Genomic DNA, 13,963 nt, shown 5'->3' with positions numbered 1-13,963 from the left:
TCACATCATGGCAAATAGATGGGGAAACAATGAAAACAGTGACGGATTTTATTTTCTTAGGCTTCAAAATCACTGCAGATGGTGACTGCAGCCATGAAGTTAAAAGATGCTTGCTTATTGGAAGAAAAGCTATGACCAACCTAGACAGCATACTGAAAAGCAGAAGCATTACTTTGCTAACAAAGGTCCATCTAGTCAAAGCTATGGTTTTTTCCAGTAGTCATGTATGGATGTGAGTTGGACCATAAAGAAAGCTGAGTGCCGAAGAATTGATGCTTTTCAACTGTGGTGTTGGAGAAGACTCTTGAGAGTCCATTGGACTGCAAGAAGATCAACCAGTCAATCCTAAAGGAAATCAGTCATGAATATTCATTGGAAGGACTGATGCTGAAGCTCCAATACTTTGGCCGCCTGATCCAAAGAGCCGACTCATTAGAAAAGACCCTGATGCTGGGAGGGATTGAAGACAGGAAGAGAAAGGTTCAACAGAGGACAAGATGGTTGGATGGCATCACCAACTCAATGGACATGAGTCTGAACAAACTCCAGGAGATGGTGAAGGACAGGGAAGCCTGGCATGCTGCAGTCCATGGGGTCGCAAAGAGTCAGACATGATTTAGCAACTGAACAACAGCACAATTATAAACGAGATCGAATCATTACATGTCTATTCCATTCGTATTTCTCTTTCTGTGATTTGCCTGATTGTTTATAATAGTTAACATTTACTGCATGTTACTGTGTACCAGGCACTGTGTTATGATCTCTATCCAAATTATCTCATTTAACCTGCAGATCAAATGGGCAAAATTATTATGCTCATGTTCAGCTGAGAAAACCAATATTTAGAGAAGTCAATTTGCTCGTCTGCATCACTAGTAAGTAGAGTCCGGATTCTGATTGAGGACTTGACTCTGACCCAGAAATCTGACTTGATTGAGAACCCAGGCTCTTCGGGCTTTGGCTTCAAAGACTCTCCCCCTGATCATTTTCCTTGTGCATTATTTGCCTTTTCCTAATATTTTGCAAGAGCCCTTTGTAATTTGGTGGTAGGGCTCAGAGTAGTGGAGGATCTATCTGGGCCAAGGGGCAGAAGTGACTTCAAAGAAGCACCCTGCCTGACCTTCAACTACCCCTATGGTGGTGTGTCAACCTAGGCGGTGCAGTCAGACCTGATGGCCGCAGACCCAGCTGTGTTCTGTGTTACAGAACACGGGTCTGCAAAGACAAGTGGACTTCAACCCCTTTAGAGAGAAAGCAAGAGTGACTCACAGGAGGAGGATGAAACCAGAGCTTTCAGGCTGTCCAAAGTCATCAGAGGGAAAGAAGAAGAAAACATGAGGCGGGAAGCTGGCCAAGAGCTTCCTGAAGACCATGCAAATGAGGCCCGCCCACAGCTGCCTGGAAACCGCGCGCCAGGAGCAGGCGGAGCCCAGAGAACAGGCTGCAGGACCGCTCAGCCAAGGAGGAGGAGGTGGAGGAGGCTCTGAGGAGCAGGTAAGGAGTCAGGGAGGGTCGTGGAGGGAAGGGTCACAGGGCCTTGCATTCTGGAGAGGCAGCTCATCTCTGGGTGAACACCGGCCTGGGAGGCAGGGCTCCTGGGATCATCTTCCAAGTTCAACCATTCTTTAGCTGTGAAGCCTTGGGCAAGTCAATTCACCTTTCTGAGTCTTGACATTCCCATCGAGAAAATGAGTGCAAAAATGTCATATTAACTACGCGTTGAGCATCTGCTGTGCTTTGCTGGGCACATAATAGCCATTATCTGTTCCTCACAGCAAGCTCATGAGGTGGGCTCATTAGCCTCTATCATAGAGGAAAACAAAGCTCAGAGAGGTTAAGCCATTTGTCTAAGACCTCACAGCAAAGAAGTCTGGTTCTAAAACTACATACTTTCCACTCTTGATCCTGCTTTTTTCTGAGGGTGGTTTTACACAATCAAATGGTCTATGCAAATGGAAAAAAAAAAAAAAAACTGTAAAAGGCAATTATACCATCAAAATGGGAATCACTCCACTCAGACCCTGGCCAGAACTGATGCCCTTTGTAAACTGGGAAGTTCTATAAAATGGTAGTTCTTCACCTCTTTCCTCTGTCCAAGTTGAAAGCATTGGGGTGATGCTACAGACAACTGATATTTGGCTGAGTGAGCGGGTCACAGACGGAGGTGATGTCTTGGGTGGTATTGGGATATCCCAGCTTGAGAGTGAGTCCAAGTTGGATAAGTGGCCAGTGTCTCCTGTTTCCTGGAGACAGACTCTGAAACCACAGCCAAGGCCTGAGGGGACCATGGCCAATAAGGGCCCAGGTGCTGATTCGACCATAATCATCCCTTCTCACAACCCTTAACAGATTTAGCCATGGAACTTCAGAAAATGGAAGTCTACCTTGTGGGGAAGGAAGTTCTTTAAGGGTAGTAATATAAGCTTAGCACAGTAAAGTTTGAATTTTCAGATAGAATAAAAAACAAGCCAACAAACTTATACTCTTACCCGCAGAGATAAGCACTGTTGACAGTGTTTGTTTTTCCACGCATTTTTCCCATTGCACACATATATTGGAAAATTGGATTGTACTGTAATATGGTTTTACTGCTGGTTCTTTTCACTAATGACATGTCATGAGTGTATTTCCGTATCAATAGGTGTTTTAGGACATTGTTTACAGGCTGCAGAACGTCTCTTTGTATGGATGGAGAGAACTTATTTAATCAGTGTCCTACTATTGGATAATTGAGCAGTTTTCAATTTTTCACCATTAAAGCAGCACTCAGATCTTTGCACAGGACCTGGATTGTTTACACAGTATAAATTTCCAGCGAGAGATACTGCCGAATCAAGGTTATATACATTTTAAGGTCTGCTTCTGACACATTCTGGAATTCAGGGGCTTCTCAAAGCTCAATGCAGAAACCTTCATGGCTTCAAAGTCAGCCTTTTTAAATTTTATTTTATTTTTGGTTGTAGTGGGTCTTCGTTGCTGTGGGGACTTTTCTCTTGTTGTGGCAATCAGGGGCTACTCTGTAGTTGTGGTGCATGGGCTTCTCATTGTGGTGGCTTTTCTTGTTGCAGAGCACAGGCTCTAGATAACAAGGGCTTCAGTAATTGTGGCACTTGGGCTCAGTAGTTTCAGCTCCCAGGCTCTCGAGCACAGGCTCAGTAGTCATGGCATGCTGGCTTAGTTACTCTGTGGTGTGTGGAAACTTCCCGGACCAGGGATCGAACCTGTGTCCCCTGCATTGGCAGGCGGACTCTTTACCACCACCTGGAAGTCCTCAGAGTCTACCTTGAGCCTTCCTCTCTCTCAAAGCCCTTTGCAGGGATAATTCAACCACCTCATAGACAGTCTTTCCTGGGTGCCAGGTTCTGTCTAAGAACTTTACCCTCTGAGGCACCACCACTTTTAGCTTCCTTTTCAGAAGAAATGGAAGAACAGAGAGGTTAAGCAATTCAGCTGAAATCACAGCCCTAATAAGCAGTGGCTTGGAGAGCAATAGCCTTGACAATCTGGTTCTAGAATCTCTGCTGTCCACTGCTTCTCAGAGAGTACGTTTGATCCCATCTCCAAAGATATCTTTTACCCATCCCTTTGATCTTCTCCACCATCGCCTCACCTGCAGCAAGTTCCACCATCCCAACGTGGACCACCACTAGCGCCCCATCTGGTCTTTGATTTCCACTCATCCCTTTCAGTCTGTCTTCTGCTCTGCAGCTGAAATGGTGTTTTTAAAATAGAAACAGGATCAGGTCAGCCCCCACTCCCCAGCGCCACTGGCAAGCACACACAGACACAGACTCAGCCCTAGAATAAAAAATCCAGATGCTTTCCCCAGCCTCCAGGGCAGTCTCCCTTACGATTCTCCTAAGTCCTCTCTTAGGATTCTTCCTAAGCCACTTTCCAATCTAGACCTGCCCACTACACCTCAGTTACCCAGCCTCCTTTCACTTCCTCAAAGCTGCTTTTCCTTAGAGTTTTGGCACAGGCTGTTCTCTTGAGCTGGAATGTTCCTACTCCACTCTACAGGGTTGGATTCTTTTCATATCCCTTCTCTGGTAATCTCTTCTGAAGCAGCCAGTCCTCTAAGCTCACTTTCCTTTTTGTTTATAGCATTCATTAAAATTGTGCGTTTATTTATTGCCTGTCACTCATTCATTAAATGTTGCCTTCCCTCACTAGACTCTACATGTCGTGAGGTCAGAGGCTACGTCTGTTTTGTTCCCTGTTATTTACCAAGTGTCTAGCACAGTGCCTGACCTGTGATGTTCAGTTCAGTTCAGTTCAGTTCAGTCACTCAGTTGTGTCCGACTCGTTGCGACTCCATGGACCGCAGCACACCAGGCCTCCCTGTCCATCACCAACTCCCGGAGTTTACTCAAACTCATATCCGTTGAGACCTGTGATGAGCTCTTGTTAATTCAATGACTGCTGGATGGATGGACGAAAGATCCACAGGAGGAGGCATTCATTGGTCGGGATCTTTGGCAAACTATCCCAGCCTTGGCCAGAGCTAGTTCATCCTCCTCCGGCATGTCTTCCTCTTCCCTACACGAGATAGTGACCGAGGTCTAGGGTCTAGCAGGAAACCAGGAAACCATGGTTGAGAGCGTAAGCAGGTTTTGCTTCAGGTGCCATTTCAGTCAGGGTAGATGAGGTCATGTTTGAGGCACAAGGGAGACACATTGTCCCCAAATCCCCCCTGCATGCTTCCTGGATTCCTACCATGAGAGGAATATTTATGGCCGCTAGAACTCTCCTAGTGAAATGCAAACTCTCACTATCCAGTCAGTAACACATATGCAGCAGGTGAACTGAATGGTGGGTTCTGTCTCTCTGACAGCAGCATGGTGGTGGCCTAGAAGTCCTGAGGTCACCAGTGGGTGACCCTGATGGTGGTTTAGTCACTAAGTCGTGTCTGACTCATTGCGACCCCATGGACTATAGCCCACCAGGCTCCTCTGTCCATGGGATTATCTAGGCAAGAATACTGGAGTGGGTTGCCATTTCCTACTCCAGAGGGTCTTCCTGACCCAGGGATCGAACCTGGGTCTCCTGCATTGCAGGCAGATCTCTACCCACTTAGCTATGAGGGAAGCCCATGTGTGACACTGGGGGAGACTAAAGGGCTCCCCAGGTGGCGATAGAGATAAAGAATCTGCCTGCAAATGCAGAAGACACAGATACACGGGTTTGATCCCTAGGTCAGGAAGATTCCCTGGAGAAGGAAATGGCAATCCAGTCCAGTATTCTTGCCTGGGGAAAATCATGGATAGAGGAACCTGGCGGGCTACAGTTCATAGGGTTGGATATGACTGAGTGCATGCGCGCGCGTGCGCGCGCGCACACACACACACACACACACACACACACCAGCAAAATGAGGGCTTAGGTTGGAGAAGAGGTTTAAACTTTTTTCTTTTTCCTCAGAAGCTCAACTCTTCTGCTTGTTCAAATGATTAATATAAGGAAAGCCAAGTGTTTCTGGCTGAAATACAGAAGTGGGGCTGGAATGCTGCTCCTCCTCCATGACTCCCCGTTTGAAGTCCCCAGGGTGGTGGGAGGGTCAAGTCTTAGACTCAACTCAGTAGTCAGTGCCTGCTGGCTGACTGTCTGTGTTCTAAGAACAATGAAGGCAGCGAGGCCTGCATGTTCTGGGTGTAGCTCCTTGGGCTCATTAAGTGATCAGGAGGGCATTTGCTGAATCTGATATTGAGAGAATAGTCAGAGACTTTAGGCAGGGCAGCAAGTGAATTTCATAGCAATTGAAGGGCAGGGCTGGCAGCCCCTTTGTGCGAGAAGGAGGTTTCAGCCATTTTAGAAAAGAAATGAGGGCCCAGGAGAGAGGAAGCCCAGAAGGCTCATTTACCCTCTCCACAATCTAGAAAAAGGAAATTGCCACCCCTGCCTTTCCAGGCCAGGGATCCCAGGCCTTGAGGAGACCGCCCACAATCTCGCAGATGCTTGGCTTCCGGGCGCGCTGTTGGCCACACCCCAGTGCAACGCTGGTCCCCCACCTCCCCACCTGCCGCTCTGGCCGGCGCTGCAGGCAGGTGTGCTCCAGAGGCTGCAGGTCGGGCCACCTGGCAGCTGCAGGCACTGCGTGTGCGCTGCCATGGAGATGGGCCCTGGGGTTGGTGGCGAGAAGGCAGTCTCCCAAGGCTTTGTGGATGTTGGAGAGGAAAAGACTGGAGCCTCCGACCTTCCGGGGCAGTCTGCCTTACTACCCTAGTGCCAAGGAAGCCCAGGTGGGTGCTTTGGGGGTTTCTAGGACAAACAGATGGAGGAGGAGCCAGGGGAGACCAGATCTTGGGAGAAGGCTCTGGAAGGGTTGATCTGGGGAGCCAGGGAGGGAGGAGCCTGTCCATGATTTCAGGTCAAAGGGAAAAGCCTTCACAGAGGTCCCTTTGCCAGGCCAGCGTGGTGCCCTGCACAAACACTGGGCCCATGGACTGTGGGGATTGGCCCTGCAGCCCAAGGGGATGAGGAAGGGAGGGCCTGGCATCTGCCCCCAGAGGAGGGGTAGACCAGGTATCGGCAAAGCCCATCTCTGCCCTAGCCAGGGATGGGAGGTAGCAGGTAGGGAAATGTTCATCCTCCAGGAAGATCTCCTGGGGGAGGGCATGGCAATCCACTCCAGTATTCTTGCCTGAAGAATCCCATGGATAGAGGAGCCTGGAGGGCCACTGTCCATGGGGTTGCAAAGACTCCGACAGGGCTGAAGTGACTCAGCACACCTAGCACATGAGGCACCATCTGTGGTTCCCCTGCCTCTCCCTGGGGTCCAGGGAACCAAGGGCAATCCCATACAGCACAGGGAGCATTGTAATCCGCTTTCAAGGCCAGAGAGCTGTCTCCTCCAGCGTGAGCTCAATGATGCTGCGGTGGCTTAGGCCTTTGCCCAGCAGAGGGGATGCTGCCGGAGCACCAGGCTTAGGAACCTGGTGATCTGGAACAATCACTTTTTTTTTTTTAATTATTGGCATATAGTTGATTTACAATGCTGTGTTAGTTTCAAGTGTACAGCAAAGTGAGTCAGTTATACATATTCAGTTCAGTCGCTCAGTTGTGATCGACTCTTTGCAACCCCATGGACTGCAGCACGCCAGGCCTCCCTGTCCATCACCAACTCCTGGAGTTACCCAAACTCATGTCCATTGAGTCGGTGATGCCATCCAACCATCTCATCCTCTGTCGTCCCCTTCTCCTCCTGCCCTCAATCCCTCCCAGCATCAGTGTCTTTTCAAATGAATCAGCTCTTCGCATCAGGTGGCCAAAGGATTGGAGTTTCAGCTTCAACATCAGTCCTTCCAATGAACACCCAGGACTGATCTCCTTTAGGATGGACTGGTTGGATCTCCTTGCAGTCCAAGGGACTCTCAAGAGTCTTCTCCAACACCACAGTTCAAAAGCATCAGTTCTTCTGCGCTCAGCTTTCTTTATAGTCCAACTCTCACATCCATACATGACCATTGGAAAAACCATAGCCTTGACTAGACAGACCTTTGTTGACAAAGTAATGTCTCTGCTTTTTAATATGCTGTCTAGGTTGGTCATAACTTTCCATATATCCACTCTTTTTTACATTCTTTTCCCATATAGGTCATTACAGAGTACTGAATAGAGTTCCCTGTGCTATACAGTAGGTATTTATTAGTTATTTATTTTATATATAGTACTGTGTACATGTCAGTCCTGATCTCCCAATTTATCCCTCCCCCGCCTACCCCCTGAGAACCACAAGTTTGTTTCTACATCTATTTCAGTTTTATAGATAAGTTCATTTCACTTCATCTTTTTGAATGTAAGTTTCAGTTTCATCTGCGAAATAAATATGGATGATAATGCCTTTCAACAACCCTCAAGACACAGCCTGGGGCCAAGCACGGGCATGGAGACTAATGGGTGTTCCTTTGCTCCTTTTCTGCCAGGACGTCTCCTGTCAGACCCCCGCAGTGTCTGGTCTGAGGATGGCAGAGCAGCAGGGCCGGGAGCCTGAGTGCCCTGTCTGCTGGAACCCCTTCAACAACACATTCCACACCCCCAAAGTGCTGGACTGCTGCCATTCCTTCTGCGTGGAATGCCTGGCCCACATCAGCCTGGTGACTCCGACGCGACGCCGCTTGCTGTGCCCGCTGTGTCGCCACCCCACCGTGCTGGCCTCCGGGCAGCCTGTCACTGACTTGCCCACGGATACCGCCGTGCTCACCCTGCTCCGCCTGGAGCCCCACCATGTCATCCTGGAAGGCCACCAGCTCTGCCTCAAGGACCAGCCCAAGAGCCGCTACTTCCTGCGCCAGCCCCGGGTCTACACGCTGGACCTGGGCCCTGAGCCTGCGAGTCAGGCTGGGCAGCCCCAGGACGTGGGCCCTAGCACCAGGCCAGTCCCCATCCCCAGCCGTTACTCTCTGCGGGAGTGTTTCCGCAACCCACACTTCCGGATCTTTGCCTACATGATGGCGGTCATCCTCTGCGGCACCGTGTTGTTCATCTTCTCCATCTTTTGCACCAGACGATTTTTCTGGGGCGTGGGGTGAGCATCTATTCCAGACACCTTTCCTGGCTGCTGCTGGGTATGGGGATTGTGGAGCACCACTTGGGGTTGGTCTTCCTTCATAGTATTGTTCATTTTTACAATCCAGGGGTCGGCTAGGCTGTGCATCTGCTTCTAGCAAGAGTCCTAATACAATGAGAACCTCTGAAAGCTAACGGACTGGGGAAGATGTGAAGAGACCTCTGGGTGTGAACCGTGGGTCATGGAAGGGCAGAGAAGCAGACCTGTGATTACAGAGCCAGAAGCAAGTTGTGCCAAAAGGCTGGATGAGGGTACCCAGGAGCCTGTCCAGCCCAAATAGCAGGTTGCAGTTCTTACTGGAGCTGCTTTGAACTCAGTTCACATTTTTTGTTTTGTTTTTTGAGTTGCTCTTTTTACCATTGGTTGCTAAAAAAAATCTGGAGTGAACTTCAATCGGGAGCAAGTGTGCTTGTCTTCTCCTTTCAGTTTTCTCTTTGGCTATCTTGCCACCATTCCCGGTAAAAAGGGCCTGCATTCATTAATTTATTCGCTTATTCAACAACCCATTGGCTGGTCCTCTGTCAGAACTAGGGGCAGAGAAGGGTAGGATTAACCAGGAGTGGCAGAGTCCTTATCAGTAAGGAGGGCAGGCCCACTCATTTGCTTCTTGTTCACGATGACCTCTTATTAGTATGTGGTTTATGGAGTGTTAAGAGTATAAAAGTTTAAAGGGAAAAGAAACCAGAGTCAGTGGATCAAAAGAAATCTGGGATTTGGAGGAAAAGATTCTTATTCCTCCTGGTAGGTGCAGGGTAGAGTTCTGATTCCCTTCCTTCAACCATTGTAATTCCGGCCTTAAGAGGTAAGGCAGGGTGCATCCATCGTGGCCAATGCAGGGGACACAGGTTTGATCTCTGGTCGGGGAAGATACCACATGCCGAGGAGCAACTAAGCTGCAACTATGGAGGCCGCATGCCTATATCCTGAGCTTGGCAACAAGAGAAGCCACTGCAGTGAGAAGCCCCCGTTCACTGCAATAGAAACAGGCCTCGCAAAGCAACGAAGACCCAGCGCAGGCAAAAATAAATAAAATTATTTTTTACAAAAAAAGAAGTAGTAAGGCAGGGAATTCTCTGGCAGTCCAGTGGTTAGGACATCCTGAGTCCACTGCAAGGGAACTAAGGTTCCACATGCCATGAGGTGCAGCCAAAAAAAAAAAAAAGAGGTAAGGCAGAAACTCCGGATAGAGTAAAAGCCTTAGCTCCCAGCCCAAGCAACACAGCCAGGGGACCCTGGTTTTTATTTTGTATGACAGCATCTAGGGACCAAGGACAACTGGATAGAATTTGGATGCCACTTGACTGCCAGTGGCCACCTCTGCAGTATCTAAAACCCTGACTTCTGTTTTAATGCTACCTGGTGACTCAGGTCTCTGAAACGACCTCAAAGCAAATTAGAACACCATCACAAAACAATAACATTTTGTTTTGGGGGGATGAATTTGTAGAATAAGCTTTCAGAGGCCAGAAACTGAGTTGATTTCATATGTTCTATATAACATTTTGTGAGTTTCATGAAGGTAGCTTCTATAACGGAGAAGGCAATGGCACCCCACTCCAGTACTCTTGCCTGGAAAATCCCATGGACGGAGGAGCCTGGTGGGCTGCAGTCCATGAGGTCGCTAAGAGTCGGACACGACTGAGCGACTTCACTTTCACTTTTCACTTTCATGCATTGGAGAAGGAAATGGCAACCCACTCCAGTGTTCTTGCCTGGAGAATCCCAGGGACGGGGGAGCCTGGTGGGCTGCCATCTATGGGGTCACACAGAGTCAGACACGACTGAAGCGACTTAGCAGCTTCTATAAATTCTTATGTGTCTTAATGTATAAAATAGTCCCAAATTGCCAAGACATGCAGACTTCATGTTTAGCAACACCAAAGCCTTAAGCTCCACTGTGAAGGAAAAGTTCTCCATTACGAAATTGGAAAGCCGCCTTCATATCCTGCCAAGGGACTAGCATCTACCTCTCCATTTGCGCCATCAGGTAATTACCCTAAAGCTGGGACTCCACACTTCTCCCCACTGACTTCATTTCTTTACACATTCTTGCTTCTTAACCTTGTGGCGGGTAAATTAGGCAATGAGCTCATGTTCTCAGAGCCATGAGGAACAGAGAGGAGCTGGGGGAAGCTCAGGAAGGAACACCCGTCTCCGTACTAGGGCCGACTGCTCCTGAGTTCAGGAGGTCTCACCCCTATTTCACAGATGAAACTGAGGCTCCCCAAGTTTAGCTACCTTGTTCAAGGTCACCCAGCTAGCATGTGGTGGAGGCCTTACAGTCAAAACAGAACCTCTACTCTTGGAGTGGCTGATTCACCAAGCAAGACTCAGCTTTGAGTATTCTGGAATAGGGAAGGTTATAGTTAACACTGCAGCATCTTCTGTTTTCACATTTAATATTAATGGTTCTAACACTGGGCAGTGCCATCCTTCTAGAGCGCATTTAGAAATCTTTGGTCCTCCAATGCAGGGGTGAGTTTTGTTTCTGGCTGTTGGTACTCAGAGGTCAGGGATGCTAAGACATGCTGCAATGCTGAAGACATTTCTACAGAACAAAGCACCATCTGACCCAAAATACAAATAGTTTCCTGTTAACTAACACTGCAGGCTCCTTGTAAGTTCACAGGTACAAGTGATGAAATTAACTCCCTTTGGCATGAAGTCAGAGTAACAGATGCAGTGATGTGGTATAAACGGTGGAACAGGCTTTTCTAGTAAGTGACCTGAGGTGACTTTTTTTTTTTTTTTTTTAAGGAATGAGGCAATTTATTAACCCAGGATCATTTGCCCTAATGCTGCTTGTTGCCAGCTGCCACCTGTCTGGTGATTCTGTCCAGATCTTTTTCCTGAGATGTCAGTTTGCAGCCCCCATCTTGGTCCTTTTCCCCCATTTTCAGGCCCTGCAGGGCTTGGAGGACCTGATGGGCCACACTCTTGGAACCTCTGCTGAAGTGGCTGGGCATGACGCCATTCCTCTGATGCCCCTCCAGATATCGTGGTCGTGGGGCCAAGCCCAGCGCCCCTGGAGGTACAGGTGCTGTGCGATGGAAGCAGCTCGTGTGTAGGATCAGTTCTCATTGTAGGGAGCGAGCTCTTTATGCTTGGCCAGCTTGACAGTGTCCAGCCGTTCAGGGACTTTCAGCTTCCCGAACTTTTTGAGGAAGGCGGCCAGTGCTCTGAGATTCCTGCTGGTTCATGTCTTTTCCAGTAACTCCAGGCATCACGCAGCCTCCATGCGCCGGCCAGGGGAAAAGAAGGTGACTTCTAAAAATGGTTTGCTATTCAGTTGACCCAGAAATCCCAGAAAATCATGCAAATCAAGAGGTTCAAAATCTTCACATGTTCACTTTAAGAACACTTGTGAAACGGCCCAGGCCATTTAGGGTATGCATATTTGAAATGCCACCAAGTATCTGAATGATGTCCCTTTACAGAACATGTGCCATGCCATTCTGTCGTCACAATGGTAGAGTTTGTAGGTGTGCTCAGGCCAAAGTGGAACTGGATGCAGGGTTGGTGGTCCAGAGGGCTGAGTTTTTACTGTATATGCTCAAAGATGCAGAGAGCAATGCCTAACTGAAGGGCTTAGATTCATATGCTCTGGCCACCAAGCACATCCAGGTGAACAAAGCCCCCGAGAGGGGGCGCAGGATTTACAGAGCTCGTGGTGGGTTCACCCGATCCAGGAGCTCTCCCTGCCACACTGAGACGATCCTCACTGTCCCTGCAACGGTGAAAAAAGGACAAATTCTCACTGAAAGAGGAGACTGTTCCTAAACCGGAAGAGGAGGTGGCACAGAAGAAAAACATACCCCAGAAGAAAATGAAGAAACAAAAAACCTAATGGTCTGGGAATAAATGCCGCCAAAAAATAAATGCAAAACAAGGTAGAGTGGTTAAAAAGTTCAGGCTTTGTACAGGGAACAGGCTGTGCTGGCTGGACTGGTGGTTTTTTTTTGTGGGGGCTCTGGTCAGTGTTGCTAAAATACTAAAGTCCTATGAACCTCTTATAAGGTCAGAGTCAAGACTTTACCACTTACTAATTAGGTAATCGGGAGCAAGTTACTTCTTTGAACTGTACTTTAGTTTGTAAAAAAGGCAATAATAATTAACTCAGGAGATTGAGAATTAAACAAGATGTCTGTGTGGCCGGGCAGTATCTAGACAAAGTGTCCCTTTAAGTGACGGCGGTAGTGTTTCTCTCACCATTACCATGAAATGCCACACTTAGTGTCTGCTCCTCAGCCAAAGGCTTTCTAACAATATTTCCAGTGAGGAAATGTATATTCCGCATTTCTTTTGCCAAAGGCTTAGATGAAATGTTTTCACTCAGTTGCTACTTCTAAATCACTTGGAACCCCCCATCCCCTCAAAAAGAAGACAAGTTTGAATGATAGTAAAATTTCACTTTGAGAAAATCTTGAACACACTATATTTAAAAATTGCATGCTAATATACTAAGGTTCATTATTAGTTACAACACACTACAAAGGTAGTTATGAAAAAAACAATTCTTCATGGCTTAACTATGGAGGAAATGGTAACCCATTCCAGTATTCTTGCCAGGAGAATCTCATGGACAGAAGAGCCCGCTGCGCTACAGTCCATGGGGTTGCAAGAGTCGGACACAACTTTGCAACTAAACCACCACAACTATGGAGGAAATACAGCCTGTTAAACAGCGAAGAGTGAAGTGGCCAACGGAAGGCAGAGCTGATAATCCAGAACCTCCAGAGGCACACAGGATGCGTGCCCACTTGGTTGCAACTGAAATCAGACTAAAAAGTCCCTTTAGCTACATGTCACTCGTTCATAGTTTGTATAAGAGTAACTGTCAGCCTCCCTGGGAAGCAAAGGACAGTGTTTTGAATGTTCAAGAAGCCATCATATAAGCCCTTCAATTTTCTATATACAATCCTTGCCAATTCTATTTTTGTGTGAATCTGTGTGAATTCAGAGTTCAGTGGTTGTTTATCTGGGGTAGAAAGAGAAGGTAACTGCTGCGTGGCCAATGAATAAGAATTAGAGGGTCCAGATACAGCTCACTGGTAGTCTGGCCTACAATGCAACAGCCCTCTATTTTTAAAAAAATGACTGACAGAATGCTTACTCAGGAGATGGAATTGGAATAAGCCATACTTGAGATCATTTGTTATATCCCAAACTTAAAAAAAGGGATCTCTGTGGACCAATGGCTGGGACTCAGGAAAGGCTTCACTATAAAAATAATTCTTTAAAGGACAGTTTTTTAAATAGGATTTTACTCTGTAGCAAGTGTGCAATAAAGAAAAAAAGTTTATGTTTAGGAATACCCATTAGGGATTTTTTTTTTCCCCAGAATTATCTCCACATGAAGGATACATATAAATAACCAACAGAAAAGAACTTGCA

General features: G+C 47.6%; 1 protein-coding gene and 1 pseudogene across 2 annotated transcripts; one reads left to right on the top strand and one right to left on the bottom strand.

Moving 5' to 3' along the window:
- Positions 1–1,281: 1,281 nt before the first annotated feature.
- Positions 1,282–8,783, top strand: RNF183 (ring finger protein 183). 2 transcript variants are annotated; one of them, XM_025282256.2, is made up of 3 exons: positions 1,282–1,497; positions 7,926–8,527; positions 8,637–8,783. In XM_025282256.2, the coding sequence occupies exons 1-3, from the start codon at positions 1,375–1,377 to the stop codon at positions 8,701–8,703; spliced, it is 792 nt and encodes a 263-aa protein (XP_025138041.1). In that variant the 5' UTR covers positions 1,282–1,374; the 3' UTR covers positions 8,704–8,783. The 2 variants fall into 2 exon arrangements, with proteins under 2 accessions (XP_025138041.1, XP_044796406.1); XM_044940471.1 differs by having other exon boundaries at positions 1,311–1,497; positions 7,926–8,775.
- Positions 8,784–11,068: 2,285 nt separating this feature from the next.
- LOC102396282 lies at positions 11,069–13,121 on the bottom strand (annotated as a pseudogene).
- Between the last annotated feature and the right edge of the window lie 842 nt (positions 13,122–13,963).

This window comes from Bubalus bubalis, chromosome 3 (assembly GCF_019923935.1).
Source record: "Bubalus bubalis isolate 160015118507 breed Murrah chromosome 3, NDDB_SH_1, whole genome shotgun sequence".
In the NCBI taxonomy this organism is placed as follows: Eukaryota; Metazoa; Chordata; class Mammalia; order Artiodactyla; family Bovidae; genus Bubalus; species Bubalus bubalis.
This window is presented reverse-complemented; position numbering and strand designations above follow the sequence as displayed.